The 20857-nt window shown below is 39.2% G+C and overlaps 1 protein-coding gene across 3 annotated transcripts in view; it reads left to right on the top strand.

The window, feature by feature from the left end:
- Positions 1-448: 448 nt before the first annotated feature.
- nsmce2 (NSE2 SUMO ligase component of SMC5/6 complex) overlaps positions 449-20857 on the top strand; it is a 49101-nt gene continuing 28692 nt past the window's right edge. For 2 of the 3 annotated variants that reach the window (XM_066690749.1, XM_066690747.1), the window contains exons 1-4: positions 449-548; positions 1210-1341; positions 3510-3616; positions 15230-15371. In XM_066690749.1, the coding sequence (XP_066546846.1) occupies positions 1227-1341; positions 3510-3616; positions 15230-15371 (364 nt within the window). In that variant the 5' untranslated portion in view covers positions 449-548; positions 1210-1226. Of the gene's footprint in view, positions 549-590; positions 616-1209; positions 1342-3509; positions 3617-15229; positions 15372-20857 lie in introns of those variants that run through there. The other variant, XM_066690748.1, reaches the window with a different exon arrangement.

Genomic DNA, 20857 nt, shown 5'->3' with positions numbered 1-20857 from the left:
CTAAATTGGAGTATTTATTTATAAAGTGGTGAATCTGCTTAATAATATACCCAGATGCCTGGTAGGCTGGTATATAATGGTGTATGTAGTTTTTTTCAGGTGATAAAATCAATGTTTACTCTTTACTTTGTCTGTTTTTGACTAATGTATACACAGCTATGCCTAATTAATCCTATTGTTTTGAGAATAGCTTTTTTCAGTTATTTAAATGTACTATAGTTTCTCAATTGTAGGGACACCATCAGACATGCAACAGACCAAATACAATAGAATTCTAAGAACTTCAAAATTGAGAGTCAAGCCCTGGGCTTGCTCGGGGTGCACTTGACCGGCTTTACGCCCCTTGTACAGGAGAATTGCCCCAGCTGACACATATTGTTAACGACGTTGAGGCAACGTAAATTACGTTGATACAAAGTTGTGGCAACGTTGTGTGTTAGCAGCGACAAGACTTTTATTTTGAAACGACAAGAGCCCTCTAGCTGTTTTGCGGCCCGGAAGTAGTTGTTGCTTAAAGTCGCTAGCTTCACTCTACTCCACTAAATGAGGTTGGGTTCTTTTCATTTCATGTTTGTTTTTATTAAATGTTCTTGTATTCTTATCTGCTAGTTCTGTGTATGGAATTTTTATATTTTTACATTTACTGAATATACTTATTGGCAACGACCTGTTTCACGTTAATGTATTATTTTAGAAATATAACTTAACAAAGCAGAGAAGCAATCCATTCTGAAATGTAATGATCTAATAGTAACAGATAAAATAAAGTGTTTTATATACTGCGAACATATCCAGCATTGCAGTGATTTTAACATATCACTGTCGAATATGTCGTACTAAACTTAAACCATTATATCAAAAATGACCACAGATATTTAAAACTTGTTCGTAAATGTTAACTAGTTGAACTGGCAATTTAACCTTAGCTAGTTTAAAAAAATATATGTATAGCTCCGAAACATCTCTCTCTCTCTCTCTCTCTCTCTCATATATATATATATATATACATACATACACACACACACACGCCGGATGTGCGATCAGTACCACAAAATGTAGAACAAACGTAATTTACCCAGTATGTATCAAGATATAGCTATTGATATTGGTGATATTGTTACCTTCAAGATTTTACTTCAGTTTTTTTTTTAACAAGCGTATAAGTATTCATATATGTTTTGCTTGTTTGTTTGTTTTTAATTATTTCAGAGAGATCCTAAGGAGAAATGTCATTCAGTGTGGTGAATCAAACCCTGTCATCTCTGAAGACGTGTCAATCAGATATTAGCACAGGAATAGATATTGTAACTGAAGTTGCCCTGGATTTGGCAGAAACGGGAGGTAAATATCTCAGTGATTCATGTTTTATTATTCAGGATGTTTGGGCTATTTTGTAGAGTTGCTATTAGCCCCAGCCAGTTGAGAATGTATCTGTCTGTCTATATAGTATGCATTTCTATTCATTCATAAAGGTAAAGTGAAATGTAAGATGTTTAACAGAATATTTTGTGTATAAAGATTTGCAAGTTATGTCTCAGTCAATACTTTTCTTCAGGCAAATAAAACATTTTTGCATGTGGCAAAACCAAAATAAACGTGGCACTTTGTACATATTAATATAATAGCTTTTGTAGTAAAAGTAACCGTTGATTAACCAATATATTTAATTTAGACAATTTAAAAACTTAATAAAGTTGGCAAAAGAAACCTGTAAATTATCAAAAATATATAAATTATGCCTTTGATTTGTAGAGTACATTTGTGCACACTCATACTTGCAGTAGATTGATACCACAGCATTATATTGGTCTTAAAACATACATTGTGTGGCACTTATATTAATCTACCAGTTTTAGTTATTTTACAAAATGTGAAAGCAGTAGATATTAAGTAAATATACGTTGAAGAAATTTGCATTGGTAATGATTGAGTGCAAGTGCAAACAAAACACAAAACAATATGGTTTACTAATGCAGCCACATGAACAAACTTCTACTTCATGTATGTAACAACAGGGTAATGGGAGAATCTGTGGGACTTTGTTTTGGGGTAGACTGTGATTTAAATGTTTTTTTTTAAATGTACTTTCTAATTGGCATTATACCATTTTAGCATTATAATTCTCAAACTTAACGCAAGATGAAATGTGATTAATTATTTGTACTGCACTGTAGCATTTAAATTATGTATTAATGGTATGATGCACTTATTCTTTATTATTTAATGTTGTGACATGCTTTGGCATGGTGTTCCACTACATATAATGAAGATTGATTGATTTAATTTGAATGAGGATTAAAGATTCTCATTGCCCAATATACAAAGAGACATATTCCAAAAATGATCGAGCTAGTGAAGTGCTATTACTACTGCTGTGAGCAAGTATGGAACCTGCATATTTATCATCTTTTTTCGGAAGAATATGTGCCTCACTTCATTCAGCTTCATATTCTGCAGCAGAAGCAGAATTAGTAGACTGGAGCTGCACTTGCTGTCCAGACTTCAGAGGGATAAGGGGTTGGGTTCAAGGTGGGGGGAGGTTGGCAGTGGATGCAGGTGGCAGGTGCATCAGTGGGATGGTTCTTTTTTGTTGGCATGTTTGCTTACTTAATTACAACAAAAAAATAAATATAAATATTGGTTAAACAAATTGCCGTTTAGCCCCTGTATAACCTTTTATATCCCTAATGTATCATTGGCACCCTTCGACACTTAGCAAAGTATACAAACCAGACTTTGGGCACTCCATTCAAAAATGGTTTGCCATCCCTGCTCTAGTGTATAAGTAAGATTTAAGAGCTCTCCTATGGGGTATTAACATTATCCATGATTATGATGAAAGTTATACTTTTAAATTTGAAAATTTACTGAAATTTTAGAATGGAACTGAAAAATCACAGATACTTTACATATACACTCCAAACATATAAACCAATCATTTTGGTGATTGTGCTACTTACACTTTAAGTATTGAGATTATAATCATAATTCCTACACCATTATTATAAATGTTATAATGTTGTAATTAAACAAAATATAAATGTAATTGTAATTTTAAGTTGGAAGTGCCATATCTAGAGTGTGGGGTTAACCTTGAAGTTGAAAGATCAGTGATTTGGTGTTTTAAATGCATCTTTAGTATACTGATTCTCAGTAGTGCCACAAAACTGGCATAACACAAGTAGGAAAATGTTTTCTCTTGTCATGCAATTCCTCTGTGTTAAACCTCACTGTTGTCAGTAACAACTGTAAGTTCTCCATCTGATGCTTTAGCTCTGATTGTATTGTGGGTTAATGGTAAACATTTCAGAGGATAGACCTACTTGTTAAACTGATTTATTCTTTCTTTTGACGATTTGATGGTTGTAACGTTGATGTTATCTGCAGACATGGCAATACTACATATTCCTGCTATTAAAAAGTATTTTTTTAGATGTAGCAGGTCAATTGACCCTGTGGTAATAAACTGTGGAACATGCTCTGGTTCTAATAATTACAATGAATTACAGGTAATGAAGAAGATTTGAAAAAGCTGGAGCAAATTATATTTGACTGTGCAAGAATTGACAGAAAGATAAGCCAGTTTACACAAGCTGTTGAGGGACTGACAACACAGGTAGGATTCACGTCGGGACAAAACACGGTCGTCCTTTCTCTTGTGTTAATATGATTATAATTTCTGCAAGATCTTTGCCCAAAGTTTCCTAGATATTAGCATAACCAGCGTCTAAACTTTAAGTTCCTGTAGATTGTGGTTGTATTTTACCAATTAGTCAAATGGAAAAACTTTGAAAACTGATTGCTTACCCTGCATCATAGGTTTTATCAGACCTTTACCAGTTTCTGATGAGGAATATTAATAATAATAATAATAATAATAATAATTATTCTTATTATTATTATTATTATTATTAATATTTATATTATTATTGTTATTTGTATTAATATGAATTAATCTACCATTGCAGAAATCTTACATGAATTCATAAAGTGAAAGGAAGATTGCTTAAGCTGCTTAAGTACACATTGTTAGTTTTAAAACATACCATTAATACTGAAAACAACAGTAGTGATTTTATTTAACAATGCCAGAAATGTGATAATTGTAACTTAGTTCAAATACTTTGCTTTACTGGGAATGTAACTCCTTTTGTAATTATAGTGGACATTTTTGTTACCTGCATGAATTACCTTGCACTTGTCCACATTGAATTTAATTTGCCAGGTGTCGGCCCACAACTGAATATTATCCAAGTCCCTTTGAATAGCCTGTGCTGCCTAGATTGTATCTGCTGAGCCACCTATTTTTGTATCATCTGCAAATCTGACAAGTTTGCTAACTATCCCAGAGTCCAGATCATTAATATAGATTAGAAACAGCAAATGCCCTAGTACTGATCCCTGTGGAACTCCACTAACAACCTCACTCCAGTTAGAAGCGACTCCTCTAATCGACACCCTCTGTTTCCTATACATCAACCAGTTCATAATCCATCTACTTACATTACCCTGAATGCCTACAGCTTCCAATTTGAGGATCAGTCTTTGGTGTGGAACCATATCAAAAGCTTTTTGGAAATCTAAGTATATCATGTCATATGCTTTCACCTGATCTACAGCTGCAGTTGCATGTTCAAAAAATTCTAATAAATTAGTAAGACATGATCTGCCTCGTCTAAACCCATGTTGACTATCTTCCAAGCATATGGTTTTCATTAAGATGCTCCTCTATTTTCTGTCTAATAATTTTTTCCAACATTTTACAAGTAATGCAGGTGAGACTGATTGGTCTGTAATTTCCTGGCTCAGTTTTGTCTCCTTTCTTGTGGATTGGTATGACATTTGCTGTCTTCCAGTCAGTTGGCACATCCCCTGTTCTAAGTGTCATTTGGAATATTTGAGTTAGCGGCCTATAAATAATTTCCCTCATTTCTTTAAGTACTGTTGGAAATATACCATCTGGCCCAGGTGATTTGTTGGTTTTTAATTCTGCTAGTCCCTTTAGTACTTCCTCCTCATTTATCCTGATCTCTCTTAGGGTTTGACTGGACTGATTGTTAACCTGTGGCATGTCATCTGTTTTTTCTTTTGTAAAAACCTCTGTGAAATACTCATTTAGAACATTTGCCACATCTTGTTTGTTTTCCAAGATACCTCAATTTTTGCCCTTTATCTGTTTCACTTCCTCCTTTATTAACCGGTTGCTGTTGTAATATTGAAAAAAGCTCTTTGCATTGGTTTTAGCTCCAAGAGCTATGTTTCTTTCTATTTCCCTTTTTGCTTTCCTGATCCCTTTCTTAAGATCTCTTTGCAGCTCAACATATTCTATGTGTTTTGTTTAGTCTCCATCCCTTTTTTATGCACTATAAAACATTTTCTTCCTCTTTATATTTTTTTGCATACCTCTATTAAACCATTTTGGCCAGTATGTTTTGGTCCTCAATTTGCTAAGTTTTGGTACAAATTGCTCCTGAGCCTCAATTAGTATATTCTTAAAATATACCCATCAATTTTCAACTGACTCTGTATCCAATGTGCTCCAGTCTACCTCTTCTAAGTGCCGCCTCATACCTTCAAGGTTTCCTTTTCTAAAATTGTAGACCATTGTTTTGGTCTTGGACCTTGTTTTTTGAAAGAATGCCTCATTGGTTCTCTAACTACTGTCCCCCTGTCTCTATCTTGGTCATTTGAAAATATCAAGTCAATGCATGCACTCTCCCTGGTTGGTTCCCTGACAAATTGAGTTAGAAAGCAGTCATTTACCATCTCAATCATTTCTATTTCTGCTTCTGTAGTCCCCACTGGGCTTTCCCAGTCTATGTTTGGAAAATTGAACTTCCCCATTATGACAGCCACATCCTTGCTACATGCAGTCCTGATTACACTGTACAATGCAGCATCTTTCTGAATATCTGAGTTTGGTGGCCTGTAACACACTCCTACCACTAATCCTCCACATCTCTTGTTCAAAAGATTCACCCACAAAGATTCTGTTTCATTACTGGGATCTAATACGAGTTCTTCTGCCTCAATGTCATTTTTCACAAATAATGCTAGCCCACCCCCTCTTCGATTTTGCCTGTCTCTCCTAAACTGTGTGTATCCTTCCAACTTGTATTCATCCCCATCATTTTCTGTAAGCCATGTTGTAGGAGTGACAGAAACATCATAGCCACATGCTAGCACTGTGGCTTCCAAGTCTAACATCTTGTTCCTTATACTCCTGGCATTGAGTTACAAACATTTCAGGACTTTCCTACTAGCAGTTTCCCTTGGTTTTCTCCCTGCCCCCCTGGTTCCTAGTTTAAATGATTCTCAATTTCACTGCACATACGCTATCCCAATGCATTAGCCCCCCTTCTGTTTAGATGTAGACCGTCCAGGTTGTACAAGTCCCATCTATCCCAGAAGAAAGACCAATGCTCCATAAACATAAACCCTGCTTCCCTACACCAAGCTTTCAACCATGTGTTAAACTTTCTAATCTCTGCCTGTCTCCCTGGCCTGGCACATGGTACCGGGAGTATTTCAGAGAAAACTACCGTGGAGGTTCTGCTCTTTAGTTTTGTTCCTAACTCTTTAAATTTGTCTTGCAGAACCTCTGTCCTACCTTTTCCTATGTCATTGGTTCCAATGTGGACCATGACCAGTGGATTCCCCCCGGCTTTGGCCAGTAGCCCGTCTACTAGTTTAGGGAGATCTGCAACCTGAGCACCAGGCAGACAAGGTACCATGCGCTTCTCCTTGTCACTAGAACACACTGTGTGATCTACACCTCCAAGAATTGAGTCTCCTACTATAACTACCTCCCTCTTCTGGGGGGGAGTGGGTACCATGGTGTTCTGGTGCTCAACTGCCCCCCCATCACTCTTTGAGCTGTCATTGTCCAACTCGGTGTCCAGCAGTTGGAACCTGTTGGGCAATTCTAGCCCTTGGGGTGTCTCTAGGGGTTGTGCACACCCTTTTCTGTGGTTACGACCTACTGTAACCCAGCAGTTCTCTACGCTGTCCTGCTCTAAGGTCTCAAGTCTCCTAGGTTTTCGCGTGCACACCATCTCTCTCATGGGCTGATTGACCAATTCTTCTATATCCCTAATACAGCGCAGATCGACAAGCTAAGCCTCAAGATTACGAACCTTGATCTCTAGGATTTCAACCTGTTGACAACGTTCACAAATGAAGCCTTCATGGATGTGTTCATACAGGACGGCAATCATTCTGCAAACCTGACACTGTAGTGGCCACATGCTTCTAGACGTTTAAAAAAAAAAATTAACATCTCTTGGTTCCTGCTGCTTAGTCAACTGCCTAACTTTTGTCAACGAGAAACAGCGCAGCTTTAAGTAGCTTTTGTCTACCCACCCCCAATTCACACCTAACAGGCCACACCTGGCTCCTCCTGCAACAGAATTCCTGCTAGTCCTAGACAAAATCTCCCTTCTACAACCTGGTTGCTTTCACCAACTCAGCAGCTGAACTGAATTTACTTCAATTTAGGCAAACTACAGACAATGCTAACGTCAATTAAGGCAAACTTAAAACAAAATGAGCAATGCTAAGACTGGTCTGAAACTATTTGTCTTTTCGTTTACATAAAGTCAGAAAAGAACAACATGAATCCAAATTAACATGTATTTATACCAGTAATACAAAAATGACTACAAAAGATTTAGAAGTGAGTAGTTTTTCGATATTTATGATTATGCTGTTTTTAATCTTTTGTATGCGCCGAGGATTACGTCGATTATTATAAATCGTTGACAACGAATTTCATCGTCGATTAGTTGGGTCTACCTGGGGCAGAGCTAAAAAATTCTGGAGTATGTGGAAAGCTGCGTAAGTCTTCTATAGTGTTGGAACACTTTACACTGAACACTTAAAATAAAAGTTTGCTGCAACATTTGCAAATCTGAACTAGGGTTGGCAGTGCTCTGGGTTTGCTGACTCCGGCTCCGGAGTGGCTCCAGAGGTTCAGCTCCAGCTCCAAGCTGGCTCCGGAGCTGATAGAGACCCACAGCTCCAGCTCCAGGCCGGCTCCAGCAGCCCCAGCTCCAGCTCTGGAGCGGCTCAAAAACAGTGCAAACTACGATGCGAATGTTATAAATAATGATTCCTTTTTTAAAATTGTACAGATGTCTGTGACATATTAAGGTTGCCAGCTGGCCAGTATTTTAGCAGAATGTCTGGTATTTGTACACTCCATGGCCAACAGTATGTGGACACCCCATCTTCTAATTAGTGTATTTGGCATGTAGGACACTCTGAGACCAAGTATTGGAAAATTCTATTCAAAATAGAGCTTTCTGGCCTCAATGCAAAGCACTACATTTGGTGCAAGCCTAACACCGCACATCATCCTGAGAACACCATCCCTACCATGAAGCATGGTGGTGGCAGCATTATGTAAAATGGATGCAGCAAAGTAGAGAGAAATCCTGTAAAAAAAACCAAAAAAAAAGTCTGCAAGAGACCTGAGATGAGAGAAGATTAATTTTCCAGCAGGACAATGACCCCAAACATACAGCCAAAGCCATACTGGAGTGGATTAAAAACAAAAAGGTCAATGTCCTGGAGTGGCCCAGTCAAAGCTGGACTTCAATCCAATTGAGAATATGTGGAAAGACTTGAACATTGCTGTCCTCATCCAACTTGATGGAGTTTGAGCAAATTTGCAAAAACCAATGGGTAAACATTGCTGTGTCCCAGATGTGCAAAGGGGTGATTATGTATGCAATCAATTATTTTCTGTTTTGTATTTAATTAATTTAGGAAAAAAATTAGATCATATTTTTCACTTTGACATTATGGAAATCCATTCTGATTTCATGTTGTAACATAATGACATGTGGAAAAGTCCAAGAGGGGTGAATACATTTGAGAGCCAATGTAAAATTCAGCCACAAAGCAATCTCCTTAGACAAGCATTGGCAGTAGAATGAACTTTACTGAGAGCTCAATGACTTTCAACGCGGCACCGTCATAGGATGCTACCTTTCCAACAAGTCAGTTCATCAAATTTCTGCCCTGCTAGAGCTGCCCTGGTGAGCTGTAAGTGCTGTTATTGTTAAGCGGAAACATCTAGGAGCAACAACAGCTCAGCCGCGAAGTGGTAGGCCACACAAGCTCACAGAACAGGACTGTTGAGTGCTGAAGTACGTAGCGTCTTTCTTTGGTTGTAACAATCACTTTTGAGTGCCAAACTGCTTCTGAAAGCAATGTCAGCAGAAGAACTGTTTGTCAGGAGCTTCATGAAATTGGTTTCCATGACTGAGCAGCCGCACAAGCTTAAGATCTCCATGCGCAATGCCAAGCATCGGCTGGAGTGGTGTTAAGCTAGCCACCATTTGACCTGGGAGCAGTGGAAATGCGATCTGTGGTGTGATGAATCATGCTTCACCATCTGAGAGCCCCCTCCCCCCCCTTCATCGTCATCTAATTGCCAGCACCCCCTCTATATTGACATTTCGCAACACCACACCCCCCCCCGCCACCAGGGGTCTGGTATTTTCGTATCTCAAAAGTGGCACACAAGGTGCAGGGGGCATGCCTCCAGCATGTGACCTAATCTCCCTGGCAACCAACTTTTGGACAAGCTAGTCAGGACATTTCAGATAACAGGTGGCTATAAAATAAGGTTAATTTAGGCAGATGAAGAATTTGGTTGTAATACAATAATTTGGAAATACTTCAAACTTTAGAGTTAAAATGGACTTTACTTCTTTTGCAAATGGTTAATGAGAGATGCCCTGTGATTATAGAAACACTTTTAGAAAGTGAGAGGTGTAAGAAAGTGAAGGTGTCATATTTTTATTAATTGTAATTATAATATATTATGTACTAATAGATGGAGTGAGAACTGATCTATTTTATAACCCCGAACACACAACAATACCTAATGAAGTTACATATTTTGTTAATTTAAGAAAACTGGACTTAATATCTGGGTGAGTTTAATGACGGGGGAAAGAGTGGAACAGCTCCATGACCTCAGCTCCGGCTCCAGGCTCCGGAGCGCTCTGATCACCTCAGCTCCGTCTCCAATAATGCCAGCTCCAGCTCCGCTCCGGCTGAGAGAACACATTGGAGCCGTGATGATGGGAGGAAGACGTTCAGCATTGTACAGGCAGCGGCCACTGGATCCGACACGACATTTCTGTCTTCCGGAAAGTTGTGCATCAAGGACACGGCATATTGGATCAATTTAAAACTGCACAAAAGTACACAGCTTTTTCGTTTCTTGAATTGGTATCTGTATCTGTATCTTTACCTCTTCAACTACAATATTATTGGCGCAGTGCTCTGTCACCCATTGTTTTGAGATTAGAAGGAATAAGTTTTTTTTTTTTTTATAATTCGTAATGATGTACAAAAAAGAAAAACACTAATCACACGTAAAGGACACCTCACCATAAAGACACAAAAGCAGAAGGCAAGGTTCAACATTAAACTGTTTATTTGAAAGTGCAAATCTTTGTAATTAACTTGTCACATTTTGGTTGTTTATCTGTGCTTTCCCACTTTCTAGGAGAACTACATCAGTAGTGTCCTGCTATTCCGCGATAGTTTGCCATACATTTATTTGCTCCGTTTACTTTTTCGTGGTTAGACAAGTAGATGATAAGCTTTTCCATCAATGTACATTTTCCTGTTGTTTTTCCTTGCTCAATGTCATTTTTAAGCACGTGAAGTCTGGTCGAATCAAACTCATTTTTATCCAAATTTGATGCATTTCTGTCTAATGACAATGGCAGCCTCGGTTATCGAGGTGTGATATGGAATGCACACAATTTTGTTTCTCTTTTCACGTATGTACAAATCGGATGCATCATCAGATCAAGTGTGCAAAGTGCTAAATGCTGAAATGGCCAGGGCCAGGGCTGCATCTTGTGCGACAGCAGTATTTGCTGCCCCCTCCCGGCATTTCCTCAGAAACTGCGACACACCATTCCAGAAATGTAGGAGTACAGCCATTGACCATAGTCAGATGTTAAACATGCCAGTTCATGCTCAATAGCTATTGTCAGTAGTCCATTGAGTCATCGATGAGTGAAGGGAGTTTTTATCGGCTTTAGTTTTCAAAAGCTGCACTTGCCACATGCAACAGTGCACCCGATCTGACTGTCCATGTCGTCAGTACATTAAATGGGACAAACTCAAGGCCACTGGAATGCTAATGTTTGGTCTCTCATAAACCGCACATGGGGTTTGTTTGGTGATTATGAATACATTGAATGGTGATCACAGCATTCGCACTGTACTTGATTGCTATATTTAACTCGTATTTCCCAATTTTCAAGATCTTCAGCCAATCACTGATTCCACAATGTTTCCAAATGTCAGTATTACTTTCTCCCGGTTTTTCTTTAAATTAAATGTGTCAAAGGCTTAGTCCTGCTTAGTCCTGCCTTCAAGCAGAAGTAAATGACCCAATTAGTGAAGCAAGGTTTTGGAAACCAACTCTGTTAGGACAGAACTGCTCCGGGGGCAGAACGCATATGATGCTTCTGATTGGTTATTTGCCTATATGACAACCTTAGTTTTGGCAGGTTTGTAACCTTGTAGACGGCGCTGCCCTCAAGTCTTGTCCTGTCCGCTGCCATGTTGGAGGACAAGCAAAGCGATTCAATGGTCTTGGTCTGCTGTGCACTTAGAAGTGTGTGTGATTCTGTTGTGCCATTCAACTAACTCAACAATATAATCAGTGCATGTCCAAGATATTTATGTCTAAATATGAAAGAAAAAGTTGAGACATGTTCAAACGCATATTTATTTCTGTGGAAAAACCTTGTGGCAATATACCATGTGTTACCTTTCTGACTTTTACACTAAGACAGATTTAGGGACCTTAACACTGATCTAGATCCCAAAGGCCAGGGTGTCACACACACCACAGTGTATCTTGCACTCCCTGAGGTAATAAGCCCCACAGACATAATTCAGCATTGCAGTTTTATAAAAAGGTAAATATGTATTGCTCTGAAAAGAAATGCACAGACAGAAACTAAGACTGACTGAACTTACAGTGAGGGAAAAAGTATTTGATCCCCTGCTGATTTTGTACGTTTGCCCACTGACAAAGAAATGATCAGTCTATAATTTTAATGGTAGGTGTATTTTAACAGTGAGAGACAGAATAACAACAAAAAATCCAGAAAAATGCATTTCAAAAAAGTTATAAATTGATTTGCATGTTAATGAGGGAAATAAGTATTTGATCCCCTATCAATCAGCAAGATTTCTGGCTCCCAGGTGTCTTTTATACAGGTAACGAGCTGAGATTAGGAGCACTCTCCTAAAGGGAGTGCTCCTAATCTCAGCTCGTTACCTGTATAAAAGACACCTGTCCACAGAAGCAATCAATCAATCAGATTCCAAACTCTCCACCATGGCCAAGACCAAAGAGCTGTCCAAGAATGTCAGGGACAAGATTGTAGACCTACACAAGGCTGAAATGGGCTACAAGACTATCGCCAAGCAGCTTGGTGAGACGGTGACAACAGTTGGTGCGATTATTCGCAAATGGAAGAAACACAAAATAACTGTCAGTCTCCCTCGGTCTGGGGCTCCATGCAAGATCTCACCTCGTGGAGTTCCCAATGATCATGAGAACAGTGAGAAATCAGCCCAGAACTACACGGGAGGATCTTGTTAATGATCTCAAGGCAGCTGGGACCATAGTCACCAAGAAAACAATTGGTAACACACTACGCCGTGAAGGACTGAAATCCTGCAGCGCCCGCAAGGTCCCCCTGCTCAAGAAAGCACATGTACAGGCCCGTCTGAAGTTTGCCAGTGAACATCTGAATGATTCAGAGGAGAACTGGGTGAAAGTGTTGTGGTCAGATGAGACCAAAATCGAGCTCTTTGGCATCAACTCAACTCGCCGTGTTTGGAGGAGGAGGAATTCTGCCTATGACCCCAAGAACACCATCCCCACCGTCAAAAATGGAAGGTGGAAACATTATGCTTTGGGGGTGTTTTTCTGCTAAGGGGACAGGACAACTGCACCACATCAAAGGGACGATGGACGGGGCCATGTACCATCAAATCTTGGGTGAGAACCTCCTTCCCTCAGCCAGGGCATTGAAAATGGGTCGTGGATGGGTATTCCAGCATGACAATGACCCAAAACACACAGCCAAGGCATCAAAGGAGTGGCTCAAGAAGAAGCACATTAAGGTCTCCAGACCTTAATCCTATAGAAAATCTGTGGAGGGAGCTGAAGGTTCGAGTTGCCAAACATCAGCCTCGAAACCTTAATGACTTGGACAGGATCTGCAAAGAGGAGTGGGACAAAATCCCTCCTGAGATGTGTGCAAACCTGGTGGCCAACTACAAGAAACATCTGACCTCTGTGATTGCCAATAAGGGTTTTGCCACCAAGTACTAAGTCGAAGGGATAAAATACTTATATCACTCATTAACATGCAAATCAATTTTTAACTTTTTTGAAATGTGTTTTTCTGAATTTTTTTGTTGTTATTCTGTCTCTCACTGTTAAAATACACCTACCATTAAAATTATAGACTGATCATTTTTTGTCAGTGAGCAAACGTACAAAATCAGCAGGGGATCAAATACTTTTTTCCCTCACTGTAGAAGAAATTAAATTGAAAAGATTCAAGAAATGTAGGGCCTGCAGATGAAACATATCTCAATGAGATAAAGGAAATAACGATATAATAGTAGTTTAAAATAAAGTTCCCCCCAAATAGTGCCAAATATAACATTAGAGAGCCCTTCCTTCACAATCCAGCACAGGATGTTCAAACAACAATATATATGGATGAGAGAGTGTTGGAGAGAGTGCCCTAACAAACTACTTTTTTCACTTCCTAATTAAACCACACACCCCTTCTAGTCTGCACTGCCTTAAAGTGGCAGTCCAGTAACACATCTCAAGTATTGCAATCACTCGCCCTGGATAAAGGTGTCTGCTAAGATCGAAATAATAATAATAATAATAATAATTGTAATAATTGTAATGATTATAATCAGTACTGCTTACATTTTGTGAAGAATTAAGCATATTCCAAATTATCTGAAGTCCAACCAAAGGAGGCTCATATAAATAAATACATGTATAGCCAAAATACGTTTAATAAATGTGTTTATTCAATAATGAAAACTTTGAACTCTGATCATATTGACCAGTGTAGATCTAAACTAGCCTGCAGACAAGTTATAATCATCCAAATTCAAGGCAAGTTGCAGATAAGCTAAAAAAACATAATTAGTCAACCCATATTTACATAATAAAAAAAACGAAAAAGAACACGAACAGTATAACGTGATATGGATTTTCGTTTTCACAACTGGTATTCTTTAAGTAATCTTTCATTAAAATAATATTTGTATTTTATTCTGAATAAACTGCTAACTGTAAACCTGATATTATGATTGTTTAATATAATGATTCAGTCTGATAAAAAAAAAAAAAGAAAATCACCATTACATTAATTTCATGGTAGTTAAATAACTTTGTCCAATTATCATTTGTCATGATTAGTGTAGTTTTTTTCTTCGCATTAGTCACAGACTTAGACATGCTTTTTATTTTGAAGCGCTATAACTTAATGCAGTCAGGGCAGGACTTGTCTACCAATATGGCGGTGACCTGATAGTAGGTCACTCTATGGGCGAGCCGGCCCTGGCAAAATGCGTGCATCCATTTCCTAATTATTTGGGCGAGTCACTCATAGGTGGCCTGCGAGCTACCTGTTGGTGATCCCTGTGCTACTGGGTCGGTATATACAACCCTTGACTTGGGAATGGCAGAGGATAAGTGAGGTTAAAAGGGAAGGGATCTCAATTTAAACAAGACATTACTGGATCTATGAATAAATCTATTGCTTACTTAAAAAGGCTAAAATACAAGAAAACCTGAAGGTGCTTACTATGAAAGAAGCTGAGAATTGGAAAAACATACTTCAGTCCTTTCAATTACCTTTGATGGTCCTTGAATACTTCAGGAGATGGCTGTACCTGAGAGTGGAAAGAGTCTTTACCTGCACCTCAGACAGGGCTACATGTGAAAGTGTCTAGTGAAAATGAGAGATCTAGCCTAATTTTGCTGTCCACATTTTTTTTTTAAATATAATGATTAAATTATTATATGCCTTTCCCTAAGGATTGATGATGTTACTAGTACATACTTCCTTATGCTTTAGCACTGATCTATCCTTTGAGATAGAAACTCCAATAATTTTCCATCTTTTCTAATATCTAGGTGAGACATGAACAACCAGAAATGATGTCTGAGTTGAAAGGCCTTGTACAAGAAAAGTTTGCTGGGCTTCAAGCTACTGCCAGGGATTCAGACCTGCACAAGCACAAGAAGGTTGTTGAATTTAAGCAAAATCTGAGAAAAGGTATGTGGAGTTTATACAACTTTTGATAGATGCTGAGCTGTTAGCATTGAAATTAGTTTATGGAAATAATGTGCTATATTGACCATACTCTCACTCTTAAAATACAATGAGATTTGTTTCTCTTTATAAAATAAAATAATGACAATCTCTGAAGACCAAGTTTTTCTAAATTAGTATAGTGACAATCTTCTAGATAAGAGTATGTGCTGCTTTTTAATATATTTGTTGTTGGTGTGATAAACACTATTTTCTGATTTAAAGTCAGTGTTACAAATTCACTGAACTGAATTAAACTGCACTTTATTGTCTTGGCCACCAGGACAGCCTACATGGATTGTTTTTAATGTTTTTATATTCTTATCAATGACATTAAACCAAATAATATGGACCTCATAGCAACACCAGCATTTTTCTCCTGAAGCTTCAGGTTTATGTGAATTTTGGATTCAGCTTCAAAACCAGTTGTTGTGTATACATTCTGCTGAATAGAAGGCTGGAAACTTGTGTGGTGTAAAGGCTGGTTTATACTTCTGCGTCTGCGTCTCTGTGTACATGCGCGGGCGTCATACGCAGACGGTCACACAGCTGTCTGCCAACATACTTGCACGTAAGAGTGACTCGTCCATAGGGGGCAGTGTCGCATTAACGCATTGCAATCTACAGGAAACGAAACCCGATTTCTGTGGTGCACCTACGATTGTATGGATGTAAATTAACACATATTGTTAATGACATGTTACAGAAATTACACGCACACACACACAAATACAAATTGCATTTGTATTCAAATTAGTAATTGTGAAAGAGTTATAATCATGTTGATTGGTGAAACACGTAGAGCTGTACATTGTTCATCAATTAGCAAAGCTGAGCGATTGGCTGTGGCTCTCAGAATCCTTACCTCTGGCAGCTCTCAGCAAACTGTGTTTGCAAGCTACAGGATGGGAGCAACAGAAGTTTCTTGCATTCTGTCTGAAGTGTGCAAAGCCATCTGGCAGGCGCTGCAAAGCGAATGTGTGTGTTGTCCTACCAGTGGGCAATGGCCTGACATCGCCAAAGCATTCTGGAGGCTGTGGAACTTTCCGAATTGTGTCGGGGCTATTGATGGCAAGCATGTCCAGATAAATGCACCGCCTGGTGGAGGAAGCGACTTCTTCAACTACAAGGGCAGTAGTGCTTATGGCGATGTGCGATGCCAATTACAAATTTACAGTAGTTGATGTGGGGTCATATGGACGAGAGAGCAACGGAGGTGTTTTTCAGGACAGCCATTTTGGAGGGCAGACTGGACTTTCCTCCACCCGCTTACCTTCCTGGAATGAACATCAAAATTCCACCCACGTAAGGTGATGGATGTGGTCATGTGTTGCCCTCCACAATTACCTTATTTGCACTGGTGCCACCAACACACCAGCAGCCAGATACCTCCCACCCAATTTTCCAGACTCTGTAACAGTATCTGGTGAGATACAGGATGAGGAATGGAGAAGACAGGTGGCAGACGACAATGGGCTTATCGACCCCAGACCCCTGTCTAGGTGTAGGGCTTCACGAGCTGCTGTTAGTGTTCGGAGGGACCTGAAGGGGTTCTTTCAAACACCTCCAGGAATGGAACCCTGGCAGGTTGCAATCTTGAGACGTGGTCAATTAAGTGTAATGCAATAAATACAATTCTGAGAATAACAGTGTGAGCCTCTTCCTTTACTTGTTGAACTGCTATTATAGCAGTACAACTTTTTGGAACTTAGAATGAAGACAGTAACTGTATTATGTGTTTAACATAAACAAGGTTTTATTACAAAAGTGCAGAATCAAATAAGAATGTTTAACATTAACAAGGTTCTATAAGTGCAGAATCAAATCAATCAAACCCAACAGGTTTATAAACGGTACAAACAGTAAACCTAGTAAAAAGTAAAAAATAAACCTGCAGAAAATAGCCAATGTCCCAATATGCTACAGCATATGTGCTTCTCCTTGCACAGCAGTGTTTCACTTTTGTTGCCTTCACTCGCCCGGCTGGAATTCTGCGCAGCAAACGTGAAAAACTCATCATTGTCCCGAGCGGTGCCAGGGTTTGCACTCAGCTGTGACACCAGTGCAGTACTGCTTGCCATCTGCTCCTGGCGTGGTAAAGTGTCAATGGTCTCAAGGATGTCCTCACCTCTGGACAATCTCTTCTTCTTCGTCTGCTGGCTAGAAGAGGCACTCACTGTGGTGTCAAGTGGCCTAGCACTGGGTGTAGGATGTCTTTAGGACCTCCCAGCCTGATGTTGGACAGGGGTTGAGGATCAAAACTGGTGTGTAGGGGTGGTGGACCTTATGTCATCCAGCTCCTCAACTGGTAGTGTAGCCCAGGGGGTGTCCAGACTTTGCCCTTCTTCGGGACTGGGTGTTGGTGTGCTTTCTTCTAACTGGAATTACAATACAAAAGAAAACAAATGAAAACCCAATAATAGAAATAGGTTATATAGCTGGGCGATATGACTTAATAATAATATCTAGATATTTTTAGAAGTTTGGGTGATACACGATATATATCTCGATATTTCTTGTTTTTATCCAATCAAGCTCCAAAATAAGACCAAAGACATTCAAACTACAAGTATTTCGTTAATCTTCATATTTCATTAAATTTGTAAAACTACATGCAGGCTGTCGTGGGAAATACAGAATGCAGAACACATTACAGGGTAAGTGTTGTGTGATGACTATTACGTGTGTTATGTTGTTATGGGATATATATATATATATATATACACACACATATACACATTTACTGATTTACTGTCACATAACAACAATAACACTATAAGTAATAGGCAGCACTGTGGAGTAGTGGTTAGGGCTCTGGACTCATGACTGGATACGGTTGTGGGTTCAAATCCTTGGTGGGGCAGTGCTGTTGTACCCTTGAGCAAGATACTTCACTTAGATTGCTCCAGTAAAATGCCCAGCTGTATAAATGGGTATAAATGTAAGTCGCCCCTGGATAAGAGTGTCAGCTAAATGACAAAAATAATAATAGTAATCATGCAACACATGCACTGTAAAATGGTATAGATTCAGGTAGATTTACCACATCCTGGTTTATAGTGGTGCATTTTAGATATGCTAGACATTGACGTTTCTTTCTGACTGTTGCGTTTCGATTCTACTTACCGGTACAACAAGTGTTAATACAAAATAGTTATAATAATAATAATAATAATAACTGTTGTACTGCTTCACCATCTTAATAAAAAGAAAATTATACTTTCTGCATGTGGTGGGGGTGCTTGCAGATCGAGTTCAGCCCGCCGACAAGAGTGGGGCCCAACGTGTGCGCTTGTGCATTAAAGTATCTTTTGGTTATTGTTGTTATTCTGTGTCAGTTCACTCTCCTCCATGTCTGTCTGTGTTACTGATGCACATTTCTTACCTGCATCTGGCACATGTGGAAGTACCGGGAAGAATGCAAAGTGTCATAATGATGAAAAATACTGACGTAAAGAGTGGGATTTGTGACACCGTGATATAAACGATAGAGCACAATATGAAACGATAGATGTTTTTCTATTGTCATACGATATATATCGTCATATCGCACAGCCCTAATAGGTTATGTATTTTAGTTTTATATCAGTCAGTGCCTATGATTATTAAAGAGTTCTGACATTGTTTTATTAACACTGTGTTTCTGTTTTTTTCTCCAGACCTTATTTTAATACCAGCACTTGTGTTCTTTACAAAGTAAAAGATGCATTTCCAATTTCAAGTTTAATAAACTGTATAAACTGTTTTACAACGTAAAACATAACGTTGTCTATGATTGTACTAGAGCCTTATTTTAAACACACACCCTCCCCCCGGAGGGAGCTTTATTGGCATGACAAACAAATTAGTGTTGCCAAAGCAATTGAACATAGCATATATGTTCGAAAAAAAAAAAAAAAGTCTCCCCATCTGCTGCATCTTTTAATTTTATTTTAAAGGTCGTCAGGCAATACCCAAAGTCTAATCGTGCGATATTTAATTCCTTTGTAAAACGTTAATATACCAGCGGGCAACTAATTAAAATAAATTAAACATTCAGTAAAAAATTACATAGAATGACCACCCACCACAAATATTCACGTGGTGTACGGCACATTACGTTTACATGTACCATTGAAAGCACGCTTCCATTGTCTTACCTCAAATTCATTATTGAATTATTATCAATTATTGGTCTCCGTCTCTCGATGCTTTACGAATCGACGGAGCCAAGACAGCATAAAAAAATACTTTCGGTCCACCGGGCCCAGGGTCCCTTAATTTGCACTTAATTTTCTTGAGCCGCACAAACTTCTCTCATTGCCTTCCATCTTTTTATGCAGACTTTATCGGTGCTGCTGGCTGTGATCTTCCCTCTGGAGGAGGCCTCTCACTGGCCATCGGGGGTGGGGGGGTTGGACCATCAACAGACTTTGGGTTGCGATGGTTCGTCAGACCTTGGGTGTGGATGCCCCGTTGACCCTCCGTGGTGAGGTGCCTCTGTGGTGGGTTGTGCCTCCTCAGACTTCCATGGTGGGGGACGAGGTGCCTCATTGGACCCTCGGAGGGGGCTGTTGCTGGAAGACAAGAAGGCAGTTGTGCAGGACATTTCCAAAGACAGTTGTGCAATTGCATGTCCATGGCACACCGGCGGCATTATGGGCTAGAAAAACAGAGACTGAACAGATGAGTTTCAGACGTGATTTAAACGCTAAGACAGAGGGGGCATCTCTTACATTGGTTGGAAGATCGTTCCACAGCTTCGGGGCCCTATAACTGAATGCTCTACCACCTGCGGTTTTCTTGTGTATCTTAGGGAGCGCTAAGTAACCGGCTTCCTGTGATCTCAATGGCCGACCTGGAGTGTATTCGATAAGGAGATCTTTTAGGTAGGGAGGTGCCAGTCCCTTTAGTGCTTTAAATGTTAATAAGAGAACTTTAAAGTCTATCCTGTAGTGCATGGGCAGCCAGTGAAGAGAAGCCAATACTGGAGTGATGTGTTCATGTTTTTTTGTTTTTGTTAGGATTCTTGCAGCAGCATTTTGACTGAAGTGCAGAAATAGCTCTGTGCAGAAATAGCTCTGTGCTGCCTGACAGAATGGCATTACAGTAATCCAATCTAGATGTAACAAATGCGTGCATCAATTTCTCAGTGTCCTGTAACGAGAGGAATTGTCTTAGTCTAGCAATGTTTCTAAGCTGGAGGAAGGAAGATCTCGACACATTCTGAATGTGTGATTCAAAAGATAGATTATGATCACAGATGACACCCAGGTTTCGTGCCATCTCCTTAGGGGAGAAATTAAAGTTATCATTTGTTAGTGCATGATGAACAGTTCGATTTTTGTCTCCTAAAATTATGACTTCTGTTTTGTCAGAATTAAGCATAAGAAATTTTTTGTCATCCATGTTTTAATCTCGCACAGACAGCAGATTAGTTTTTCTAGGTCTATGGTATTGTTAGGATTTAC

This window comes from Amia ocellicauda, chromosome 18 (assembly GCF_036373705.1).
Source record: "Amia ocellicauda isolate fAmiCal2 chromosome 18, fAmiCal2.hap1, whole genome shotgun sequence".
Classification (NCBI taxonomy): domain Eukaryota; kingdom Metazoa; phylum Chordata; class Actinopteri; order Amiiformes; family Amiidae; genus Amia; species Amia ocellicauda.
This window is presented reverse-complemented; position numbering and strand designations above follow the sequence as displayed.